Source organism: Gnatocerus cornutus, chromosome 3, assembly GCF_029298725.1.
Source record: "Gnatocerus cornutus isolate USDA-ARS CGAHR chromosome 3, icGnaCorn1.1, whole genome shotgun sequence".
Classification (NCBI taxonomy): Eukaryota; Metazoa; Arthropoda; class Insecta; order Coleoptera; family Tenebrionidae; genus Gnatocerus; species Gnatocerus cornutus.
In genome coordinates, this window is record NC_142235.1 from 20,679,278 (window position 1) to 20,704,021 (window position 24,744).

Sequence of the window (24,744 nt, forward strand, 5' to 3'; positions counted from 1 at the left end):
ACGGGAGAGTTCCTGAATCCAGAAAATTTTATTCCTTTTGGTTTAGGTAAGTTTCTGGATTAACTGTTGGAGGTAGTAGGGAGTTTTTAGGGAAGCGGAAGTGTCCTGGAGAAGTCCTGGGGAAACAGTGTCTTTTCTATTATTTTGTGGAAATTATGAGGAAGTTTGATGTTGAATTGGCTGAGGATTCGCCACCGATAAAAGGGAAGATGTCAGTGGGGATAACTTTGTCCGGGGAAACTTATAGGGCTAAGTTTTTCAAACGCTGAAGAGTTTTGTCCGTAAATATTAAAAAATATTTATTATTTTTGGTCTCATTTTTCCAATTACTCCTGCGAGGAAAGTTTCGTATTGATCTGAAAAACACAAAAGAGATTTTGTTCATGCATTGTGAAACTTGGTCAAAGTATTTTTTTTTTAAAACTACGTTTTTTTCTTTAATTTGGACATCAGGAACAAGAATCTGACCTCTAACGTCAGACTTGGAGCGTAAGTATAATTTTTTTTAAATTAACCTAGCTTTGTGGATAGGCAACCAATTATACCCACATTATGTTGTTATTTCAAAATAGTGTAAATAAAAAAACTAATGCACTCAATTTGTCATATTAAATCTCAGAAAAACGAATCTGACGTTTGATTTGAGATTCAAGCGTCGGTTGTCATTTAATTAACATTTATTTTAAAATTAAGTCTGAAGTTAGCTCGCGCCTGGTGTTTGCCGTGTGTCCTAGCTTAGTGCACTAGTTGAAATTTTACTCGACGCGGGAATTTGAATTTTTGAATTTTTAATTTGTATTTTCTCGGAAAATTTCACAGGTAGCGAGAAACTGAGACCAGAAATGGATGCAAAAATGCCAAATCATGCGTTGTGCAAAGTTTCGTGTTGATCTGAAAACTTTCGTGTTTTTCGCCAAAAAAAGTTCAAAGGGGTTAATTCATGGATTTTTGGCGATTTTGACAAAAAATAAATTCTTTCTGAAACCAACTTTTTTCATTAATTTGGACCTCAGGAACAAGAATCTGGTGTCGTTTTTTTGATCCGACGCTCCGTTGATTTTTTATTGATTTTTAAAACTTTTATTTGATATTACGATTTTCGGTCTAAATAAAAGCAGAAAAATACCCGTTTTATCAATTTGGGCCTCAGAAAAACGAATCTGAACTCTGATTTGAGATTCACGCGTCGGTTGTTGTTTAATTCATATTTGTTTAGAGATTAGGTGTGAAGTTGGGTCTTCGCCATATGTCTTAGCTTAGCAGCACGCACATTTCTTGGACGAATTTCAATTGGCATTTTCTCGGAAAATTTTACAGGTCGCAAGGAACTGATACTAGAAATGGGTTCATGAGGGCCAAATTAAGCTGTGTGGAGAGTTTCGTGTTGATCTGAAAAAAAAAAACAGAGGTTATGTTCATGATATTTTTGAAATTTAATCGAAACCCATAAAATGTTTTAAAACCATTTTTTTTATTAATTTAAACTTCAAAAACAAGATTCTGCACTCTAAAGTCGGATTCAAAACGTAATTATAAGTTTATTTTAAATTAAAACTTGCAGTGTGGGTAGGCAACCAATTATACACGCATTGTGCTGTCATTTTCAAACTCAATTTTTCGGTATAAATAAATGCAATAGACTATTTCATTTGTTCGTTTAGATTTTAGAAAAACGAATCTAAACTTTGATTTAAGATTTACGTCTTTGTTACTATTTTATTTAATATTATTTATGACTAAAGATAGGACAGATTTGTTGACGCATGTCCTAGCTTCTATGCTTTGTTGACGTATTGCTTGACGCGGGAAATTGAATTTTAAAATTTTTATTTTGCATTTTCTCAAAAAATCAAATAGATATCGAGGAACGGAGACCAGAAATGGATGTAAAAATGTTAAATTATGCCCTGTGCAAAGTTTCCTGTCGATATAAAAACTTTTGTGTTTTTCGCCAAAAAAAGTTCAAAGGGGTTAATTCATCGATTTTTGGCGATTTCGACAAAAAATAAAATTTCCTTGAAACCGACTTTTTCTATCAATTTGAACCTCAGGAACAAGAATCCGTTAAAGATTTTTCGATCCGACGCCCCGTTAATTTTTTATAATTTTTCAAACTTTTATTTGACTTGAATTTTTTCGGTGAAAATTAAAAACAAAAAAACACTCTTTTCATTAATTTGGTCTTCAGGAGTAAGAATCTGAACTCTGATTTAACATTCATCACATAGTTATTGTTTTATTGAATATCTAAATTTATTGTGTCTAAAGATAGGACAGATCTCTTGACGTAAGTCATAACTTCACGATTTTGACAGCACACATTTTTTTCGATGAAAATAAAAGCAGAAAAATACTCTACCTATCAATTTGAATTCTCGGAAACGGAATCTGACGTTTGATTTAAGATTCAAGCATCGGTTGTCGTTTAATTTACATTTCTTTAAACATTAGGTCTGAAGTTAGGTACCGCCTGGTGTTCGCCGTGTGTCCTAGCTTAGTGCACTGGTTGAAATTTTACTTGACGCGGAAAATTGAATTTTTGAATTTTTAATTTGTATTTTCTCGAAAAATTTTACTGATAGCGAGAAACTGAGACCAGAAATGGATGCAGAAATACCAAGTGATGCTCTGTGCACAGTTTTGTGTTGATCTGAAAACTTTCGTGTTTTTCGCCAAAAAAAGTTCAAAGGGGTTAATTCATGGATTTTTGGCGATTTTGACAAAAAATAAATTCTCTTTAAAACCAACTTTTTCTATCAATTTGGACCTCAGGAACAAGAATCTGGTGTCGTTTTTTTGATCCGACGCTCCGTTGATTTTTTATTGATTTTTAAAATTTTTTTTTGACATTACGATTTTCGGTCTAAATAAAAGCAGAAAAATACCCGTTTTATCAATTTGGGCCTCAGAAAAACGAATCTAAACTCTGATTTGAGATTCACGCGTCGGTTGTTGTTTAATTCATATTTGTTTAGAGATTAGGTGTGAAGTTGGGTCTTCGCCATATGTCTTAGCTTAGCAGCACGCACATTTCTTGGACGAATTTCAATTGGCATTTTCTCGGAAAATTTTACAGATCGTAGGGAACTGATACTAGAAATGGGTTCACGAGAGCCAAATACAGCTGTGTGGAGAGTTTCGTGTTGATCTGAAGACTTTAAGGTGTTTGCTGTTTGCAGGTTATGTTATATTCCATTTTTCCAATTCTAGTTCGATCGATATTTATTATTTTTGGTCTCATTTTACGCAGAATTTTGCGTAGATTTCAAACATAAGTTTAAAACGACGTACGACAAAAAGTAACAGAGTTATGGCCGTTTGAAGTTATGGATTTTTACCACAGTATTTACTACAACTTAAAATTCAATTTTCTGTTATAAACTTATTTATTAATGAAATATTTAGTGTAAATTAGCTGAACAAGGTCGCAAACATGTTTATGAAACTAAAATCCAACAAAATAATTTATCAAGGTTTTAAAGATAGGTTTAAAAAGTTCAAGGTCCTCAGTTTCTATGATGATTAAATATAAAAATTATTATCAGTCTTCACAAGCTCCAGTGAAAATGCTTTTTGAAATAGGAGACGAAACCTGGGAAACTCTGTGCAGAAAATTCTCCAAAAATCGAAAGTCTCTCGACCAAGACGTGGAAATTCTAGAAAAATGGTTAAAAACACAAAAACATCTTCCTTCTTTCCTCGGTAAGCAACCAATTATTTCCCTCTTAAATTAACACCGCCACTTCCTAGACTCCCAGAGCTTGAGGAACTTCGTCATCCTCAACAAATTCAGCATCGAATTAGCCAAGAAAAAAATCGATAACTACTTCACCATCCGGACAAATCTTAAAGAAATCTACGGAGAAATCAACCCGAAGTTGCCTTACCACGAAGAGTTCTGCAAAGCGGCGTAAGAATTCTCTTAAAAAACATTCTTCTTCTTCTTATTATTAATATTAGATATCTGGTGATGCTCCCCGAGCTCACTCCTGCCTTCCATCGCGTCTTCTTCTACCAAGTCAAAGACAAGAGCTTGATGGACACGTACGAACCGGTTTCCTCATTAAAAAAGTTCGCACTGATGCAAGATCTGAGACTCCGCGAAGACGCAATGTTTGCAGATCTTGTTATTTCGGACTGCAAAGACTATCCGACGAGTGCCATCCTCAAGATAACACCAACGCTGCTTTACAACCTCGTCTTGATCTTGGAAGTAAGTTCTGATGCACACACCACCTATAATTGTTCAGAAAATTTTCTCGCTTCGAGTTCAAGGGCTGTATTTGCTGAACATGCCACCACTGGGGGCCAAGATTCTATCCATCCTCAAAAAAATGGTCAAACCGAAGATCTTTGACAGAGTGAGTTAAAAATTGCCGAAAAAAATATTTCCTGTTGTTTTAGATCCACGTTCTGACGAGTGTGGAACCCCTGAGGAGTGTGGTACCACTGGAATTATTACCCCCGGAGTTTGGCGGGCGAGGGATGACCTTGGACGCGTTACAAAGTAAAACTTTTTGGTACCGCTGTACGAAATGACAGCGGAAATCTTTCAGGGAACGTGGACCTCTGGTTTGAGAAAAACCAACAAGTCTTTGACGCTTTGGACGGACTGACAGTCAACGAGACGCTCCGACCTGCAAATCTGGAAGATGACGACATTTTGGGGGTTTACGGCAACTTCAAAAAGCTGGATATCGATTGAGTTAGGGATTTTGAAGTGTTATGTTGGCGACAATGCAAATAAAAATTCCGTTGTTGATTTTTCCCGCTCTGAAAACAATTCCCTAGCAACCAAGAACCGCGTTACCTAGCAACGAGTTTGTTGAATCAATACGTCAAAATGTCGGCGCGTGATTTGGAGCGTCTCGGCGAAGAATTCAGCAATTTCATGGTTAAAGTCAACGAGGTTAGCAACATCGTCCGGAAGCTCGCATCAAACGACAAGAATCTCCAAGAAATTGGTGACTTGGAGGCTAAGGAGTATCTAGGGGAAACGGACGAAGACAAGTTGGCAAACCTGGACGAAAACTCCGTCGAACTCACAGTGAAAACAAACAGAACTGTGATAAACAAGAAGGCGCTGCTCAAGGAAGACACTCCAGGGACTCAAACTCAAGGTAAACAAAAATCCCCAAATTTCTAACCGCGTTTTGTAGAGGCTTTCATGGAGGAAGTTTCCAAGGACGCTGATCGGCGCTACAAGGACAAACTGGTGAGGATGGAGAGGATGGAAACGTTGAAGAAACAAGCGACGTTGGCTTTCCGCAGAGGCGACTACGAAAAAGCGCTCACTTTATACACAAAGGTAGTATTTTACGCACCGAGAGCAAAAAACGTTTTTTTTTCGCGCAGGCCATCGAACACATCCGAGACAGCTGCATGTTGTACATCAACCGGGGGCTCACTTATCTCAATTTGAAATGTTACGACAAAGCTGAGGAGGATTGCAACACCGCGTTGCAATTAAACGAAAATTCTTTGAAAGCTCGCTTGCTTTTAGCGAAGTGTCACTACATGCGCCAAGACAAGGAGAAATTTGCGAGTGCTGTGGCTGAAGCCAAAGAAAGAAACAGTAAGCATGTTGATTTAATCGACGATTTTGTTAATAAACTACACATTTAATCAATGTCGAGTTTTTTGAAGTTTCCAAACATTCCCATGATGTCATCGTTGGCTAACTTCTCGGGTCTCAAACTCTCATCGAGTGTCATTTCGTCCAAACTGTCAAAAAGGGGTTGGTTTTCGACAAATTTCGCATCCAGTGACTCTAGAAAGTTTGACAGTTATTTGACAGAGCGAATATCACAGCCTACTTTGTAAAACTTCCAGAGAGAGACCTTCCCCGCCGAACTCAGGCGGCAGTAAATGTAAAGGAATGACAGTTTTTAAGTACTCCATATTGGGACAGACGTGTATCTGAAAAAGTCCCTTTTACGGACGCGTTTTACCCACTAAATCTTACCCTTTGAAAAACTTTCGGTTTCATAACGGCTCTGGCCAAATCTAGCACTCGCTGAGCGAACGATGGCATATTGACGATGTAAACGGCCTTCAAACGAAGCGAAAAAACTTTCTGAAAAAGTAAAACGGACGGTAAAAAAACACTTTTGAATAAACCGCGGAAAATCTCACCTCATACATCAAAACGAGAGCCCGATAAACCAAAATAGGCGTAATGTGAAGAATGACACTCAAAGGGAGATTTTGACAGTCAAAAACCAAAATGTCGCCCAACATGACGTCATATCTGAGCCTCAATTCCTGCACTGTGGCCAATCGGCGCACGGTATTAATGGGGGTATTTTTATCCATAACGTTGGCGTTCCTGACTTTATAGTACGCAATTCCGTACAACTCGTCCGTGAGTTGCGGGTACGAAACAAGATACCTGGGAAAACCCCGATCGTCACTTGTCAAAAAAAACAAAAACTTACACCGCCTCCTCGAACTCCCTACGATACGCCAACTTCGGATTGCTCTCTTTGTAGATCTCATCGATTTTCGAGCGCACGGTATAGTAGTTGTCAATTTTTTGCTTGGCCACCTCGATGCTAAACTTATTGAGGATGAGAAAATTCCTCAGACAGTTGGCGTCTGAAATCCACAATGACACAACTTTCGTTACGATTTTGTTTACCTAGCAATCTTGGCAGATGCGGCTGCGTTTTGATCCACTCCTGCAAAATCGCGACGTCTTCGTCCAACGCCTTCTTGGTTTTGTTGAACGTCGCGACGGCTTTGTCCCAAGCGTCGGCGTCGCGTTTGTACACGTCCACAATTTCGGCCATCGCGGATGCAACTGCAGAAAATTTTAGGACTAAACCTTGAACGTCTGGGATATTTTTTTATTATGTCTGGTTAGTCTAGATGGCTTTGAAACAAAAAAAAACATTTGCGAGTAACCGGTTTAATGCCGGTGCGTTCAAGTGTTTTTCAACGCTCACTTGGTTGTGATGCGGTCTGCCTTCGCGGGAATTTTCTTGTTTTAAAATAAACCAATTAGAACAGAGGATCAATTAGATTTGTTTTGTTTGCCCGGGTGGCTTGATAAAAATGTTTATTTAAAAAAAAAAAAAAGAAGTTGTAAGGTTAACGGCTGCTCGACCGTCAATTGTTTTAAATGTCAGTGCGGAACAACAATTGACCACAAAGTCACCCTTGGGAAATTAAGTAAAACTTCGCAATATAACAAATATTTTATTACTTAACTTAAGTATATCAGTTCTGTATTAATACTCAATAGTCACACACTTTGTCTTCAGATACTCGTTCAGCGCGTCTTGCCCTAGAAAAAAACATTGTACGCAACTCAAAAATACCACCAAAACTCACCTAAGTCTTTCCCAAATCCCGACTGCTTGAAACCGCCGAAAGGAGCTGCGACATCCGTCTTATTATAAGTGTTAACAAAGACAGTTCCTGCGTCGACTTTCTCAGCGAACTTAAGAGCCTTCGAGAGGTCCTTGGTGAAGACACCGGAGGCTAAACCGTACTCAGTGGCGTTGGATCTTTTGATGACCCCATCAATGTCTCTGTGGACACCATCGTCAACGAGGAACCCCCAACTGGTCGTGTTAACTCACCCATTGAACCTGCTGATGACCATGATGGGTCCGAACGACTCTTCTTTGGCGATGAACATGTGGTCCTCAACTCCCGTGAAGATGGTCGGTTGGAGGAAGAAACCAGGACGGTCTAAGCGTTTGCCGCCGTACTCTAACTTCGCGCCTTCTTTAACACCGGCGTCTACGTACTCCAGAAGCTTCTTCAAGTGCGCGAGATGGTTCTGGGGCCCGTGGGACGTCGATCTGTTGAGTGGGTCTCCAATGGTAATCTTCCGGGTTTCCTGTACGACCCTCCGGACGAACTCCTCGTGGATGCCGTCTTCGACGAACAACCTCCCAGCGGCTATGCAATTCTCGCCTTTGTTAAAAAACACACTCTGCATCCCCAATCGCACGGCTTTGTCCAAGTCGCAGTCGGAGAAGATCACCAGCGGGGACTTCCCCCCCAGCTCCAAAGACACTTTCTTCAAATTGGAGTCGGCGCACGTCTTCATTATGACTTGTCCGATTTCCGTGCTCCCTGTGAATCCCAGTTTTCTGACTTCAGGATGCGACGCGATGGCTTGGCCGGTCACTGACCCCGTTCCCGGAACCACGTTGATGACACCTGGGGGAATCCCGGCTTTGACGGAGAGCTCGGCGAACTTCAGAGCGGTGAGAGGACAAACTTGGGCGGGTTTGATGATGACGGTGTTGCCGGCGGCCAGGCAGGCCGCCATCTTCCACGACAGCATCATCAGCGGGTAGTTCCAGGGGGTTATCAGCCCGCAGACCCTAAAAAAAGTGTTGTTATAATGAGACGTGGATACGAAGACGTACGTCGGAGATTAGTGGTTGTAACAGTTATCAGCCCACAGACCCTTAAAAAACCGTTATTATAATGAGACGTGGACACGAGAACGTACGTCGGAAATTAGTGGTGGTAACATACCCAATCGGCTCCTTCTTGGTGAATGAGAGATTCTTATTGGGCCTGGCGTGCGTGACCGGTATAGTAGATCCCTGTATTTTGTCGGTCCACCCGGCGAAGTACCTCCACGTTTCGATGCTCATTCCGACGTGCGTCTTCAGGGCCAGAGTGTAAACAGCGCCGGAGTCAATCGACTCGATTGTTGCCAGTTCTTCGCGGTGTTGGTGCATCAGGTCTGCCAACCTTAATTAAGTTATTCCCCGGAATCGTTCGTTAATAATTACAGTTACCTGTAAAGAAGTTGACCTCTTTCGCGCGCGCTTATTTTACTCCACTCGCCGCTCTCGAAGGCCTTCTTCGCCGCGGTGACAGCTCTATCAACGTCGTTCTTCGACGCACACTGGACCTGCAATGAGTTATTAGCTTCCACTCCTTCTCGGCGACGTTTCTTACGTTACAAATGACCTCTTCAGTACTCGGATTGACCGTTGGTAACGTCTTTGCGTCCTCCGCGTCCACGAACTCTCCATTGATGAATAATTGACAGGGAAACTTGATTGTCATGCCGTTGGTGTTGAGTTCCACCGCTTTGTACTCAACTTGTGTCTTCGCGGCGCCTCCACGCTTCTTAAGGAGGACGTGGTGCGCGAACTCCAAGAACACAGGAGCCATGAAGACGGCCTCGTTGTCCAGCTCGTCTAACTTGAGGAGATCCTTAACTTCTTCGACTAATCGGACGACGTCCATGGAACCAGCACCCGCGGCGAAGAAGTCGGTTTCTTCGTCGACATCACCATTGAGGATTCCTTCCCAGATCTCTCTGATCCCCTCAAAGTGTTGTTTTTCTTCCTGGGTTAACTCCACGGACTGTTGTTTGGTCGCTTGGTCCAGAAGACACGCCATCTTCATTCTTCCTCCAGTTTTAACTCTTTTGATGTTGACAAAGAGACCATCGGAAGCGGTGATGAGTAATCCATCATCGTGGATAATCCCCGGGGGAGCTCCAAGTATTTCGACTTGTTTTCCGGAGGGTTTAACACCTCTCCAGAGGGTTGAGCCGAATAATGACACTTCTTGGAAGTCATCGTCGTGGATTTTGATATTGCAGGTGGCCCCAGGTACTGAATCCATCCCTCTGATGAAGTTGTGGAGTTCAACAGCACTCTTGGTGAAGTCGATTTTTTGAAGCTCCGGTTTGTTTAACATGGGGTCGTAAGTCGCTCCTTTTTCTGTCTGGGGTTGATGGGGGGCTGAGCCGTCGGCGACGAGGTCCACGGCTCTCGCCACCGCGGTCACTCCAACAGGGTACAAGAACCTCTTATAGAGAGTATCAACAGTGTCGTCTTCGAGAACTTCACACTCTTCTTGGAGGAGGATCGGTCCGGTGTCGAGGCCATCATCAGCCCAGAAGATGCTCAGACCCGCCTTCTTATCTCCACAAATCAGCGTCCTAAACTCTCTTATTATTACCTCCCCAAGAGGTTTTCAACACTTACCAGTTGATGGAACTCGCGCCTCGATGGCGTGGTAACAACGACGGATGGTAGCAAATCGTCTTCAGCCGTGGATAATTGATGACTTCCATCGGTATAAACTGGGAGCAATACGGAAGAACGTTGAGATCTGCATTAACATTCTTGTAAACATCGAAGACTTCCGGTAGCGCCTTTCCTGCTCTTCTCCACGCTTTGACCTTGAAGAGCGGCACGTCGTTTTCTTGGGCTACTTTAGCTGGAAACGACGGTGATGATGTGGTCGGAATGAAGAAGTTGAGCTTACCTAGAGGATCTTCTCTTTTGCCCTTGTCGGGGATGGTGAAAACACCGACGATGATGTGGCCGTGTTGGCGGAGGCGGTGGAAGACGTCGACGGCGAAGGCGCTTTGGCCGATGATGGCCACTTTCAAGGGCGCGCAGCCGTTGATGGAACTTTGCTGCAGAAGACAGTCAATTGTTAATTAAGTTGAAGCGCGGTTGGGAACAAAAGTCATGTCGTAACTTGGACCAACGCAGAAGTTTGGACGTTTGAAAACTCAATATTTGACGAATTTGACAGTTTATCCATCAAAAATTCGACGTACGTTCTAAACGCATGGCCTGCCGAGACTAGAAGTTAATGAATCACACCATATTCTTTAAGTGGTACCAAAACAATTTCAATGTTAAAGAAATCCTAAAATTAATTAAAGTTAAAGCGCAGTCGTTTTTGAGAAAAAATGTCATGTCGTAGCTTACACCAACGTAATAGTTTTGACGTTAGAAAACTCAATATTTGACAGATTTGACATTTTTTTGTTCAAAAAGTCGACTTGCGTTCTAAATTAAATTTAATTGATCGCACGATATTTTCTAAGTGGCTCTAAAATAAGTTCTGTCTTAAATAAATTCTAAATTTAATAAAAAATCAAACATTGTGAGAATCAATTGATAAATTAAATAAAATTAAAGCGCAGTTGGCTTGGAGAAATTACGTCATGTCGTAACTAACACCAACGCAGCTTGTTTTTATGTTAGAAAACTCAATATTTGCAAGATTTGACAGTTTTTCGAACAAAAAGTCGACGTGCGTGAGATTGGAAATTTAATGGATCGCACGATATTTTTTAAAGTGGCACCAAAACAATTTCAGTGTTAAATAAATTCAAAATTTAATACAAAACCAAACATTTTGAGAATCACTTGGTAAGTTTTAATTAAAAAAAAAACGCGTTGGCTTTGAGAAAAAATGTCAAGTCGTAACTAACACCAACGCAGCAGTTTTGACGTTAGAAACCTCAATATTTGACAGATTTGACAGTTTTTTGATCAAAAAATTGACGTACGTTCCAAACGCATGGCCTCCCGAGACTGGAAATTTAATGGATATTTTATTAACTTGTAAAAAATTGTAAAATTGGAACCATTGAAACTCGAAAAATTGAAAGTTAAGACATTTTCGGACGCATCGAAGAAATTTGAACAAAAAAACTCACGTTTGGCGGCATTGTCAATTGTTAACTCTTCTGCTCCAATCAGAACACTAAATGGTGCCGTAATGGTCCCCGGACATTTATACAACTCAACTGTTGTTTATCTTTGGTGATTTCTTACAATTTGTAGAATAAGTTGTTCCTTTCTCTTTCTTTGTACACAGACTGGTCACAAAATAGCACCAATTCAAATGTTTCTGCCTGGAAGTAGAATCGTGCCCGGATTTTGAGGGTGCGGCAAATTTAGAAAGAGCAGGACCGTACCGAACAATTTGGGTGGAAAAATTGAGGAAAAAAACAAATAAATAAAAAAAGAGCGACATTTTTGGACCACGCTGTGTTCGATGCTAACGCAAGTAACATGACATGTGTTAGATAAATCGGGCACAGGTCACAATTCTTCGCGGAGTAACTGGATATAACCAGTTAAGAGAAACTTGATTAGAATAATGATTAAATTACTGTCAGTTCTTTCGCAAGAATCGTTTGTGGTAAATATTCCGCAGATTGTCGCTTTTTATTTGTAAACATGAGTCCACAGAACTGCCGTTTGATAAGTTTTCAAGAGTTCTGCGTCAATTTTGATTTTTGAGTGTAAACTCATTATTTTTATTTAGTTTTTTGTTGACCCAAATCACCTTGACTGGGGAAAAATTTCCTTGTAAAAAAAGATATCACTTATCTTGTAATTTCAGACTTGTTTGACATTCCAACCTGTATGGAATTTATTTCTCTGAAATTAAAAACTTCTATTTCAGGGCCGTTTTTACTTTGCCTGCTTTGCTATCTCTTTGTTTAGAATGTTATTTATAGTCAGCCTATTTAGAAAAATTATATCATAGGTGAATAGGTCACTAGTGATACCAAAAAACTGGTTATCACTGGTTTCATTCCTTTGTTTTTTTTTGTAATTACAATAAACAATTTTGAGTGGTGCAATGATTATCAGAAATTGTGTTATTTTTGCATTGATGAGAGATGAAAGGCCGAATAGACTTACCATGACTCTTATCACTGAAAGTCACTGAATATACTAAAATGACTTTAGAACACTTCTAAGGTCGTCGCGTAGTTTCCACAATTTGCAATAATCATTTTAAACAATTTTCCTATTTGCATTTGTGATTATATGTCATTTGTTTCAATATTTTTGTTTTTTTATCTAATTAGACACGGCATGGAAAAAGAAATAAAACCTCATTAATTAATTATGTGTTGTTATGAAATGAAAAAGTCATAATAGTTTTGTTTTGTAAACTTAATATTTTTAGAAAAATCAAGATATCTCTGAATTTACCTATGGATTTAATTTGTCCAAATCTAATTCGGTCGATAACTCGCTTATTTATAAAGCAATTTAAAAAAAAATTGGCTCATTTAACGTAGATTTTCGAGTAGAATCCAAAAATTGGCGCAAAATTCACATACGTCAAGAAATAAGGGAGTTAGAAGGGTTGAAAGTTGGTGATAGTGGATTTCCAGAAGAAGGTCGATATCTCCGAAACTAAGCGACAAAAAAATGTTTTAACACCACCACCTTAAAAAGCTGGTTCACCCGAGTGTTGGCACCAAAAATCATCCCTCTAGCTTTAATACACCTCAAAGGTAGTTTTTTAGAATTTGTCGAGTCGCACCTCAAACGACGCAGAATTAAATACTGATTCCAAATATATATCATATGTCATATTTCTTTTCAACGGTTTGGCCGTTTTTGGCAATTTTTAAAAAATTGACCACATTGTGGGGTTGGTTGCACCTTATTGCAAAAATCCACATTCCATTCGATAGCACTCTTTAAGACGCATCTTTTTTTACATAGTTTTGTTCCTCGTCAAACCCACCGTTTCCGAGATATAAGCCCCCAAAATTTTCACGATCCCGAATCAACCGGAAATTATTAATCGCCTCCTATTTTCTATACCACGCCCCCCTTTTTTTCTTCAAACCACGCCTCTTGTCCGTCAAACTACTTCTTTATTCTCTAAACCACGCCTTTTCGTCGCCAAGATACCCCCCCCCCTTTCCTCCAAAACACGCCTTGTCCTTTCTAAGACACGCCCCCCTTCGCCCAAGACACGCCCTTTTTATTGGATCATACGTTTAAAAAAACAAAAACTACTCAAAAATATTTATTTCATAACAAATTCAGGCCTTTGGCTAGAAATAAATTCATTAACAATTAACAAATGCTCCTAACACCTATCTCTTCCGCGTGGAAAAATAAATATAACAATTTTTACATAAATAAAGCACGTAACCTATTTACACTTCATTAAAAATAAGTCTTATTGTAAACTTTAGTAAAAATAGATCACTTTTCGAACATAAAAACTTGTCGCTGGCGCTACTCTGCGTTTTCCCCAGACCCTAATTGAGAGAGAGTTCGAATGACTTCAGCTTTTTGGTTGTCTGATAGCTTCTGGATGATGTTCACCACGGCGTCGAGGGCCACATCGGGACACTCCTCCAGCGAGGAATTGATTTGGTTGATCACCGCGTCCTTCTTAACACAGTGGAGGTTGCGGTTGACTATCGACTGGCTTTGGGGCCTCTTCAGCTGCTCTTCAATCCAATGCACCACTGTTTTATTATCGTCCCATTTATACCCCTAAAATCAACAGACATTAGACCGACGTGATTCGTGACGGCACTCTTACCTCCGTGGCGCCTTTGTCTTCGATGAACCACCTCCTCAACATCGCCTCCCCTTGACCAATTCCAAGCAAGGGCTGGGCTTCTAGCAGCGCCGTCACCACCTTATCCTGCAGGAGAAGGCGCCGCAACCGCCAATACAGAATCGTGCGCGACTTCCTCCACGCGACGATATCCTACGGATTTGTGTAAACTCCGCCCTGGTGACCACGCCCACTTACCTGTAACGCCCCCTTTTCCAACATCCTCTCCGGCGTGTCGTGGAGATCTGCGAAATGCACTGACACCTGATGGTACATTGGCATCAACAAATTCTCTCGTTCTGAGATCTTCATCTCTAACTCCAACACCTCCGGGGACTTCTTCTGTTCGATTACCATACTCGAAATACTCGAAGTGCGCTCCCTTGGTCGGGTTTGGTTGATTTTGTTGATTTTCTCGTCGAGGTCCTTGAGGATTGGGTCTATCCGGTGCATCGTCTTCAGCAGGTCCTTTTTCTTGTACTTAATTTCGACTATTCCTTCCGGTTCTAAGACTCCGCCCCTTGCTTCAGGGTCCGCGTACATCTCCATGTAGCGCGAGTTTATGGTTGGGTCGACCACAGCCCACGCCCCGCCTCTCAGCTCGCCATTGGGCGGAATGTAGATTATGATTGGTTGCTTGTACCGATGGAGGCCGTCCACTATATACGCCCCGAATTTCATGATTTGCTCGTACATGTCTTTCATCCCACCGCTAAACCCGCGCCAATTGGCGAAAATGATCAGAGGGAGGTCCTCGCGAGAGAAGTCTTGAATGGACTGGGCGGTCTTGTAGGCGGAGTCTGGGAACCACACCATCCCAGCCTGCGAAACCGTCTGCAAAACAAAAAAAAGTGTCAAAAGACCAGAAATCACTTCTTTGATTTTACCTTAGCTTCCGAGTCCAAATTCGCGGGATCTGCTGGTAGGTTCAACTCCACAGTTCGCGTCTCGACGGCGATGACGCCCACTGGAATCCCTCCGAGTCGCGCGCGTCCAGAGACGACGGTTTGGGCCCAGGGCTTCATGATTTCCGACCACGAGCCTTTGTCGAAGAACCCGCTTTCCCAGTTGTTGGGGTCACCTCCAAAGAAAAACGTTAAGGGGGAGTGTCTAGGTGGTTAGAAGACTTACTGGGTGATGGTCGGCCCTCCAGCATCCACCGCGGGTCGTACGGTGTCTTCGTCGGCATAAACTCCACCTCTCTGTCGATGGAGTCCACAGGCACCATCACAGGAAGAGGACTCAGTTTGTCTTTGGCGACGTACGACAACCACTTGAGGATGGTGCCGATGCCATCCAAGTCGCTCTGCTCAACTTTATGCGACACTCCATTGTTGTACATGATCTGGATGCCACCAAGTTGATTGTTAGACGCGTAGACTTGTCGCCCTAAGAGCTGCAACACACAATTACCACCTGGAGAAGTCGAGGACTTTCTTACTTTGTTCAAGGCACTGTAACCCGTGAGGATGATGTGAGAGTTTTCGATTTGGATGACGCGTTGACCTAGACGCACCACGTAGGAGCCGATTCCAATAGCCCGACACGTGACCATGGAGATGGTGACCACCTCGTCATACGCCCTCGATGTTTCTCCGGCGATCATCCCCGCGTACCTCAAGTTCTCCACTCCCAAACCGTCGTCTTTGCCGATGATATCCGTGAGTTTATACCGCGACTCGCCCTCGTCTTCGATGAGGACCGCGCGCACCGAGTTCAACGAAGACACTTTGGCGTAGTCTTCCGGTGTTAAGTATAAATATCGGAAGCCTTTATCAGGCTCGTTGTTGTCTTCCCACGCGATCCTAAAGAGACTCTTCACTTCTTCGGCTAGACCGATGCGAGCGCCACTGTTGGCGGCTATATACACCCTCGGGATCTTGAGAGACCTGGAGATCTCACTCGCCATGGTGTAGACTTTATCTTCGCGCGGTCCGAACGACCCGATTTGGTGCGTTATATCGTTAGCTATGACGATGATGTCTCTGCCTTCCGGGTACTCCGGAGTGTAGAGAGTCAACCTCCAGGCCACCATCCCTACGTTGTTTTCTCCGGGAACTCGCTTCTGTTCTATGAGACGAGTCTCGCTCTCGTCGAGGATGAGCTCCACGAAATCCATGAGTTTGTCTGGGGGCTGAATTTCCTCTGCGGAGCACAAGAAAGTTAGGGGTTTGTAACGTCCTTGAACTCACCGGAAATCCGCTCGATCATGTATAGTTTCCATTGCGCATCCACCATCTGTCGGAACATGTCCGGAAAATCATAGACGTACGACGTTCCGGCGGACTGCGCCTGGAACCGCTTTTGCTGGAGGTAGTCTTTGGCTAGGTACGGCGTGGAGATGGGGAGGCCATGCATGGGGCCCTGCTTCTTCCCATACGCCCGGAATTTGATCTAGAAATAAATTTGGTAAGACAGCCCCCATGATTTATGACGTAGGTCGGAACTCCATCGAAAATTTGACGCGAGGTGGACACATAGGCGTAGAAACCAGTGGGGTCTCGCGACAAAAATTAATTAATTCGATTTCGCAATGGAAAGGTGTTAAAACACCACTTTTTGTTGAGTATCATTGATGGACACTCACGCCACTCCCATCCGATGCAACAAAACCCCATTTAACACGCGAAGAATGAGGAAATTTCGCGCGTCAAATCCCCACATGTTCCGCCACTGGCCCTTTTCTGACAGTCGACGTGTCATGTGAGAACCGACCTACGTCTCTTTTAGAAAACTTACGACGCCGGTGTCCGGGTCCACCACCTCCGTGTACATGTTGATGTCCAGGTAGTACCCGCTGTCGTTGGCCAGACACAACCGAATCGTCTGCGTGGGCGAGTTGGGTGCTAACCTGATGATCATCTTCAGCTCAGCTTGGAGGACCCTCAACTTCCAAAGTCTGGGTCCGTACCGCATCACCATGCTCGTGACGGCTTCCTCGATCTTCGCCGGATCCATGATAACAGTCGGTACGAAATTCAAGAAGATGTGGTTGCAATCAGTCCTCCTGGAGTGCGGGTGTGAGAAGGCGACCTCCAGCTCGTCCATGGCTTCCAGAAGGACGCGCTCTCCTTCGTTCTGCAGGTATTCGAACGACGCCTCCTTCGTGATCAAATCCGAATGTCTGATGATGCTCCTGATGAAGAAGCGGTAATCGGTGACTTCTTTGCCATTGCCTTTCGCCTTCCCCAGGTACAAATGCATCTTCTGGTTGGACGTTGGTAGCGCCTCCAGGTTATAATTCCTCATTCTGTTCAACTCGAGTTGAAAAGCGCACGCCGGCTCCAAGTGCCTATAAATCTTATCCTCCTTGAAGTCGTCCCGAGCGCGGAACGTGAAGAACTTGGGAGTTTGCTTGTGTTTCAACGCCGCGAAGGTAATCCTCCGAATCCTCCGGCTAACCAACTCTTCTTTGTGCCGCAGGAAAAAGCTGCTGAAGATGCGACTCATGGTGGCATCATCAGAGTCACCTTTATCCTTAATCCCGACGTGGAGGATGTGAATGGGCTCGTGGAAGCACTCCTCCTCCGGGTACGTTCTTTGGCCATCCAGCGACAAACTCACATTGATCGACGTGCTGTTCCGCGACTCGGAGCCGCTTTCCATCGCGATCAAATCCTTCGCGGAGATGGTGGCCGGGTTGGCGAAGTCTTCGATGAGATCGAGGATCTCATCGGCGTACTGCTCGAACTCCTGGAAGTTTTCGAACGCCGCCATGCACCCGGTTCTTTGGAAGGTGTCCACAACGCGAGGTCCCTCCTCTGGTTCTTTGAACTCATCGAGTTTGATCAAGCGGTTGGGGTGGTTTGGAGGAAGAAGAAACTGGAAGTGGACTAAAGGCACCTCGCCGCTGAGCTCCAGGTGCTGGAGACAAGTGATATCGTAGCTGGTGTAGGCTCTTCGCACGTACACCTCCAAGGCAGCGTTGCAAACCGCCCGGTTCGCGTGGTAGAAGAAGTCGTGAAGAATATCAAAGATCGACGTCTCCGACACGATGAGCTTCTGGAGGTTCTCCGGGTGGAACTCGTGCCCGTACATATCCACCGCGGACAAGAAGATGCTCTCCATCTGGTTGTGCCGGAGTTCGTACGCCGGCTGGTGAGCGGCGATGAGGACCTGGCGAGCTCTTAAAGCCACTCGCGAGTGTTCACTACGGTTCAACGACGTCAACTCCGTGAGCGCCGGTGCCAGCTCGTCCGTCAACCCCGGCTCGTTCGACCACAGATGGTCAATGAGCATCGTCACCAAAAGGTTCTTCTTCGCGACCTGCGCGTGCGAGAAAATCGTCGCCAACACCACCTGCATGTCTTCCTTGTGCTTCTCCCTCAAGAGCGCCACGCATTTATCGTACGACCCCTGCAGGAACTGACTCTCGACGTCATAATACTGCCGCAGCAACTCCTGGACGGCGACTTTCATGCGGCCGCGGATCCCGTTGCGGTAGCGCTGCACCAGCTGGACGATTCCTTCGGTGGCTAAGAAGAAGCCGTCGCGTTCGGCGCGCTTCTGCATGCTGGCCGCGTGGCTGTCGATGACGCTCGCGATCTGTTGGCTGGGGAACTGGGCCAACACACTTGTAATGTTGCGTTCGTACAAACTCATAAGTCTTCGAATCTTCTTCTCCACCGCTGGAGGAATCCGCCCGGAGATGGATGCCATCACTTGCTGGAGTTCGAGGAGGGGGAGACTGGGGTCTCGGAGACTTGACATGAATTTCTCGATGACTTCCCGGAGGCGTGGAGCGTTGTACGGGTCCGGGAGGCAATACCCGGCGAGGGTGTTCTCCAAGATCGCTTTGTAGTTGTTGTGGATGTGGTGAAGCTTCTCCGAGAAGACTGGTTGGGACACGTCCAACTCGGGAAAGGGGCCTTTGTACAAAGAGGCCTTCGTGACTAAGGAAGGGTCGTCCAACTCCAGAGACGCCAAGACGGCGCCTGCTTCCAACACAGCCCCAGGTCTCTTAACGTAGAAGATGCTCCCGCTTTCGCTCGCTGTGAGCGTCATCACCATCTTCATGACCTCGATCTCCGCGTACGCTTGTCCTTTCTCAACGTGGCCACCGTCTTCAACGAGGAACCCGATGAGTTTCCCTGCAGAAGGTGACCGTAAGATCGTCGGATCGTTTTCTTTCTCAAAGACGCACGTCTGATTTCCTATTACAATTCTATATCTGTCCACTTCTTCCTTCATGTAGGTGGTGAAGGAGGCGCTGTCCACCGAAAGCAAGACACCGCCGTCGTTGAGTCGATGGACCTCAATCTCTTTGAATGTTCCGTTCATCATTAAGAAGTACGTGTTGGGTCCGCTTTTCGTCGCTTGAACTTTGTACTTGTTGCCTCCGTGGATGAGCTCCACGTCCACTACGTTACTAAGCGTGTTGGAACCTTGGATTTGACCACGCTCAAGCGAATTTTGAAACTCTTGGAACGCAGTGGTGATGGCCTTGTCGGCGATGTGAAGCGCCCCACACATAACCCCAAGCATGACGTTGGGCTTCTCGGACTCCACCTTCTCGCTGATGAGGATGTCCAACCACGCCGTGTCAATAGTGTTCTCCTGGAAGCTCTTCGTCTCTAGTAAGGTAATGAGGTACTCCACCGTGGTGCGGAAGTCCCCGCGGATGGACAACTCCTTCAAAGCGATCACTAGGTTTTCTCTCGCTTGCTCCCGATTTTCCCCCCAGGAGAAACAATGCCCGAACTGGGAGTCGGCGAACTCGTGCAGCCCCCCAGACGCCGCCACCGAAAAGTACCCCCAGACATTCTTCGAGGATCGGAAATTCAACTCCTGCACCGTCCCCGAGCTGGGCTTGAAGCCTTCATCTGGATTCTCTGAGGTGATTCTCGCGGCGATGACGTGCCCCCATGGCTGCGGTTTGTGTCTCGGCTGATCGAAATCGATCTCGGAATTCCCCCAGGGGGACTCCCCGTACAACAAACGTATGTCTTTGATATAGTGCAACGGCAGCCCCATCGCGATCTGCAGCTGCGCCGCCGGTAAGTTCACATCGCTCACCATTTCCGTGCACGGATGCTCCACCTGCAACCTGGGGTTCAACTCCAGGAAGTAATAATGCCCGGAGGTGTCATACAGGTACTCTACAGTACCGGCCGAGACATAACCCACCATCTTAGCCAATCGCACGGCCGCCTTCTCCATGTCTTCGAACACCGACGGAGCGGCTATCACCGCCGGCGCCTCCTCGATGATCTTCTGGTGGCGGCGCTGGATCGAGCAGTCGCGCCCAAACAGCGAAATGGCGTTGCCGTATTGGTCGGCCAAAAGCTGCACTTCAAGATGGCGCGCGCACTTCGCCAACTTCATAACAAAAATCGGAGAGCCCGGAATTTCGGTTTGAACCTGGCGGAACGCCGCCGGAAAGTCATCGCCGTTCTCCACCTTCCGGATACCTTTGCCGCCCCCGCCTTCAGACGCCTTGATCATGACGGGGAAGCCGATTTTCTGCGCCGCCGCCAGGCCTTGTTCAGCCGTCTGGACGCAACCGCGCGCGAAGAGGTCCGACGAGATCTTGATCTTCTTGCCTGTGTACTGGGCTTTCAGGTCTGAAACAATACAGTGAGACCTCGAACTGGGGATCAAGTACAGTAGAAGCTCGACTTACCGGAACCGGACCACGGCAGCGTTGGGATTTCCGCGGTTTGAGCGACGATCGACGATGCGATTTTGTCGCCCAGAGCCCACATGGCCTTGTCGGGGGGGCCAATGAACGCGATTCCGTTTTTGTGCAGGAGTTCGGGTAACTTCGGGTTCTCGGAGGCGTGGCCCCAGCCGGCCCACACAGCCTATCAAAATTCACAGTTAGTATTGTCTAGTCGCCTAGTTGCAAATTACAGTTTTACAATCATTACGATTAGAGCGTGGGCTGCATAACCTCAAAATACTGAAAATACTCAAAAAGCTAACTCATCTCTGCCTAATTTTGTTGTTTATTGTTGAAATTAATGACTTTTTTCTTGCCGATTTTGACGTTTGACAGGTGACACTATTGACACAAGTCCGAAGTGACACAACTAAAATCCATCCACAAAACATAAAAATCAAATTACCTTGGATTCTAGTCGATTTTGAAACTTTGATTTGAACTTTTTACATTAGAGACACCAACTACCCATTTAGTTACCATGGTTACCACTCTTGCCAACTGGCAAATTTAGGACTTTTTTGGCCAACCTTAGTAACTTTTGTGTTTGTGAATGGATATTAGTTCACACAGATATTCCAAAGCCAACTAAAATGGAGCTCATTGTTATAAATCCCCTCTCCTGTGCAAATTTTTGAAAATTCTTGGGTGTAAGTCAGGCTTTCAATTCTTTAAGAAGAAAACTAGGAGAAAATTGAATGTAGCGAGTTTTGAGATTAACAAGTTGTGAAAGTTGAGTGTTTTGATAATCAATAAAAATTTGTTGCAAAAAAAAAGATTTCAAAGTTTTGACAACCACAGTTGCGTCAAGGTCGAACTCGTGCTACCAACTGCTACCGATAAAAATCCCTAGAAACTGCTGCCAACTTAACTTTTTAATGAGTGAACCGACAGCAATGAGCTCCAGTATAAACAATAATCATTTTGAAACGCGCTGTATGACATCAGTTGTACCAACATAAAACCGACCTGAACTTGCAGTCTCGTCGCAATGTCTACTATCAGCTCCACATTGGCGTAGTTGTTGTTGTTGGTACCGCCAGGCACGGGGACGTAGTGGTCGGCCATCTTGATGTACTCGGCGTTGGCCTTGAGGTCCTCGGGTGTTACCATGACAACGAAACGCACAGCACGCTCGTTTTTGAACATTTCGTACGACCAGCGGCGCACCGACCGCATGCATTTCACCGCGGCAATGCCATTGTTAGCTATAAGTACCTGCAAAACAAAAAAAAAAGTTTGGAGGTTATGTAGTCGGAAAAAATTGAATTTTAGATCGAAAACATGGCGGGAATTCTTCTGTTTTTTCTAATTGTGTCTCTTAAATGTCGTTGACACAAATTTCGTAAGTGTCCGTTGCATCAAGGTTCGACTGTACTTTTCAGTTCATTTACCCACAAACCAGTCTTGGTAGTTTCCAAATTGTGATGCAACATTGACGTGTTTGGTTCGCCTTGAACCCCAAGTCGCCACACTTTCGACGAATTACCATTTCAAGGTTCCTCGTCAAAACGGCCCCAATTTTCTCACCTTATTAATAACTTTGGTCCCGTTGAACCGCTTGACGAACTCTTCAGGCGTCGCGACGGTGAAATCCTTCTCTTGCAGCCGATTTTGCAACATAACAGTTCCTTGAGACATACTGGGCCTGAAAAAGACACATTTGTCAAATGACATAACCCCTAAGTTGTCAAAAAAAGTCACGACAGGAAGCCCCTTGGTTACTTACGTAAGAGACGCCCCTGGCTTGAGTCGCGACGACTCCGCCAGCCATTCGCCCCTTTGCACGTTATCATTGTTATCAACGTTTTCGGCGGCAGTTATTTCTATGTCGGGGGTGGTAAGTTCGTCTTCGTCGCCAATGACGAATCGTTTGCTGCTTCTTCGAGTTAGCGTTCGCTTCAGCATGGCTTCGGATTGAAAGTAACTCAGGAAGTACGAGAAGGAAGACGCGATAAAACTCATTCCATGATTCTGGAGAGGGAAAGACCGAAACGTTGCGGAGGGTTTTCAAAGTTTTGTAACTTATTGTTGATTTATTGTTATTAAAATTAGCTTTAAATGTGATTCCAAAGGTGATTAAGTAACAAAGTCAGCTTAATGGGATAATTAAGTACAATTCATTTATCAATGTCAAAGTTCCACTTTACGTACAGTAGAACCTCGACTTATTGTGATTTTTTAGGCACAAAGTGTGGGAATTTCCGCCCGTTTTTACTTCGCCTTCGCGAAGAGAAACAATAAAATTACGTCAATGTAAACAATGAAGATAGCAAAAACATTTTCGCAATGATTGTTTATTCAAATTGTTTATCAAAATGGTCTAAAAATAGGCCTTTTCCACGGCCGCCGCGACCGTCACATTTTCCAAAAATCAAATCGTCCAATAAAATGACAACTTCACTTGTTTTTTAGTTTTTTCGACCACGTTGACGTTGACACCCTTCGCCAACTTGACCCAAACCCCCGAAATAGGTTTTGAGGTTACCGCAACATAACCTAGAAACCTTCACACACTAGATTTACTCCACTGCCTAAAACAAACGCCTACGAGGCACTGCCTCCGCGATCGATTTCGTTTGTTTTACCCACCGCGACTGTGCGAACGCAACTGAAGACTTAAAATGGGCGAGATCGCAACAGGTGAATAATGTGGTAGTGGGTTACACAGGTCCGGCTCTGAAAAATTTTCCCCACTAACTTACTTCAGGCGTTTCCGTTTTTCGATCAACGCTTTTTGTTCGGCTGGAGTGAAGCCCCCTTGGCCGTCAGAGGGGGCTGCAGGGGGGGAGCTGTCGGTGATGTCCCCATTTTGAGGAAAGACGTCGTCTTGTTCACGTGACTCGTCTCCGAGGGTCCATTGGACGCCGTTTTCGCGGGTTTGGTCAGTTTCAGTCATTTCGATAGTTTCTTCTTTGGTGCGATTGGGCCGGGATTCTTCACAGTCCGGCACTGGTTTTTCTGGAAATTGGTCAATTTAGGGTAATTTTTTTGATAGTTGGCGAAGGTTAGTTAAGTGGTTTGTTTATGGAAAAAATTGACTAATTTTAAGAAGCATTTTCTTCCAGAAAACAGTCTCGCCTGCTTGATTTCGCAGTTTTCAACCACAATCTAGCCACCTAACCACAACAAACTGCCCACTCAACCTCAAAAGTTTGACATTGTCCGTCCTGACCTTCATCCCAAGACATAATTTTGCAAACATTTGCAAATCTCAGTCAATATTACATAACAATTGAAACCAAAACTCACCACTTTCTTCTTTCCACAGCCTCCTCCAAAATTCCAACATACAAACACCCACAAACAAAACACCAACTAGAATCAGCATCCACCATCAAAAACATCAAAGTTGCAACTGACTCAAAACTGTCCAAGATTCGCTAAATTAAAGTCGATAATAGCGATACCAGGATGACCTTGCAGATGTACCCTTGTTTTGACATTAATAAGAATTTGATAACATGCGTGGATATAGAGTGACCAGGAAATTTATCGCGAAGAGTGCCATGAGGAAACAAGTAGTGGTGTGATCGTGATCGCAGTAGCTAGGGAAACAAGCGAGAATCAGTTCTTGATTTTTTTGATAAGAGTGATAAAACAACAGGTGGCTGGGTTCAAAGGGGCCGGGATTAGGCAACGCGATTCCCATATTATTTACACATTTGTCATTTAAATTGCGTGTTTCTATTATTTCTGTAAAGCGATAAAACCTAATTTATAGCCCAATAAACAATATCGCACTTATCTAGTCATAAACCCAACAGGCCTTGACATTCCCACCATCAAGCAGCCCTTGCATCGCCCAAAATCGCATCATCCACGACATGACGAATCCAATCTAGTTACCTCAGACTCGTACCAAATACAATGAACTCGCAACAATTGATCGTCTACAACCATGTGGCATGTTCAAATCCAACCAATCGCGTTGAAGCTCACAAACTGGTGACGTCAATCCA

At 44.2% G+C, this 24,744-nt stretch overlaps 5 protein-coding genes across 6 annotated transcripts; 2 read left to right on the forward strand and 3 right to left on the reverse strand.

Annotated features, from left to right (window-relative positions):
* Positions 1-3,097: 3,097 nt before the first annotated feature.
* LOC148178011 (alpha-tocopherol transfer protein-like) lies at positions 3,098-4,766 on the forward strand (the record flags this gene model as incomplete). Its single annotated transcript, XM_088032488.1, has 7 exons — positions 3,098-3,179; positions 3,583-3,702; positions 3,751-3,910; positions 3,961-4,213; positions 4,251-4,361; positions 4,405-4,507; positions 4,557-4,766. Coding segments are annotated over 7 exons (978 nt in total), but the record flags the coding sequence as incomplete, so codon positions are not given.
* Positions 4,767-4,841: 75 nt separating this feature from the next.
* On the forward strand, positions 4,842-5,629 carry LOC148178012 (tetratricopeptide repeat protein 12-like). Its single transcript, XM_088032487.1, has 3 exons — positions 4,842-5,120; positions 5,160-5,308; positions 5,356-5,629. The coding sequence occupies exons 1-3, from the start codon at positions 4,844-4,846 to the stop codon at positions 5,623-5,625; spliced, it is 696 nt and encodes a 231-aa protein (XP_087888613.1). The 5' UTR covers positions 4,842-4,843; the 3' UTR covers positions 5,626-5,629.
* Positions 5,574-6,879, reverse strand: LOC148178013 (alpha-tocopherol transfer protein-like). The gene is made up of 6 exons (XM_088032486.1): positions 6,641-6,879; positions 6,438-6,597; positions 6,136-6,391; positions 5,966-6,076; positions 5,817-5,919; positions 5,574-5,770 (listed from the first exon to the last, which is right to left on the reverse strand). Exons 1-6 carry the CDS (start codon positions 6,789-6,791, stop codon positions 5,622-5,624), a joined length of 930 nt encoding a protein of 309 aa, XP_087888612.1. The 5' UTR covers positions 6,792-6,879; the 3' UTR covers positions 5,574-5,621.
* A 308-nt stretch (positions 6,880-7,187) lies between these two features.
* LOC148178014 (cytosolic 10-formyltetrahydrofolate dehydrogenase) lies at positions 7,188-11,546 on the reverse strand. Its single transcript, XM_088032867.1, has 9 exons — positions 11,450-11,546; positions 10,258-10,411; positions 9,975-10,209; positions 8,932-9,928; positions 8,769-8,884; positions 8,500-8,721; positions 7,587-8,342; positions 7,336-7,535; positions 7,188-7,288 (listed from the first exon to the last, which is right to left on the reverse strand). Exons 1-9 carry the CDS (start codon positions 11,459-11,461, stop codon positions 7,233-7,235), a joined length of 2,748 nt encoding a protein of 915 aa, XP_087888993.1. The 5' UTR covers positions 11,462-11,546; the 3' UTR covers positions 7,188-7,232.
* Positions 11,547-13,562: 2,016 nt separating this feature from the next.
* ACC (acetyl-CoA carboxylase) lies at positions 13,563-24,179 on the reverse strand. Of its 2 annotated transcripts, XM_088033181.1 has the most exons (13): positions 24,035-24,179; positions 23,488-23,743; positions 22,313-22,430; positions 21,752-22,000; positions 20,744-20,924; positions 16,861-20,684; positions 16,314-16,515; positions 15,563-16,266; positions 15,253-15,517; positions 15,009-15,202; positions 14,320-14,955; positions 14,104-14,274; positions 13,563-14,054 (listed from the first exon to the last, which is right to left on the reverse strand). In XM_088033181.1, exons 1-13 carry the CDS (start codon positions 24,111-24,113, stop codon positions 13,791-13,793), a joined length of 7,143 nt encoding a protein of 2,380 aa, XP_087889307.1. In that variant the 5' UTR covers positions 24,114-24,179; the 3' UTR covers positions 13,563-13,790. The 2 variants fall into 2 exon arrangements, with proteins under 2 accessions (XP_087889307.1, XP_087889308.1); XM_088033182.1 differs by lacking the exons at positions 23,488-23,743; positions 24,035-24,179 and adding an exon at positions 22,512-23,396.
* Between the last annotated feature and the right edge of the window lie 565 nt (positions 24,180-24,744).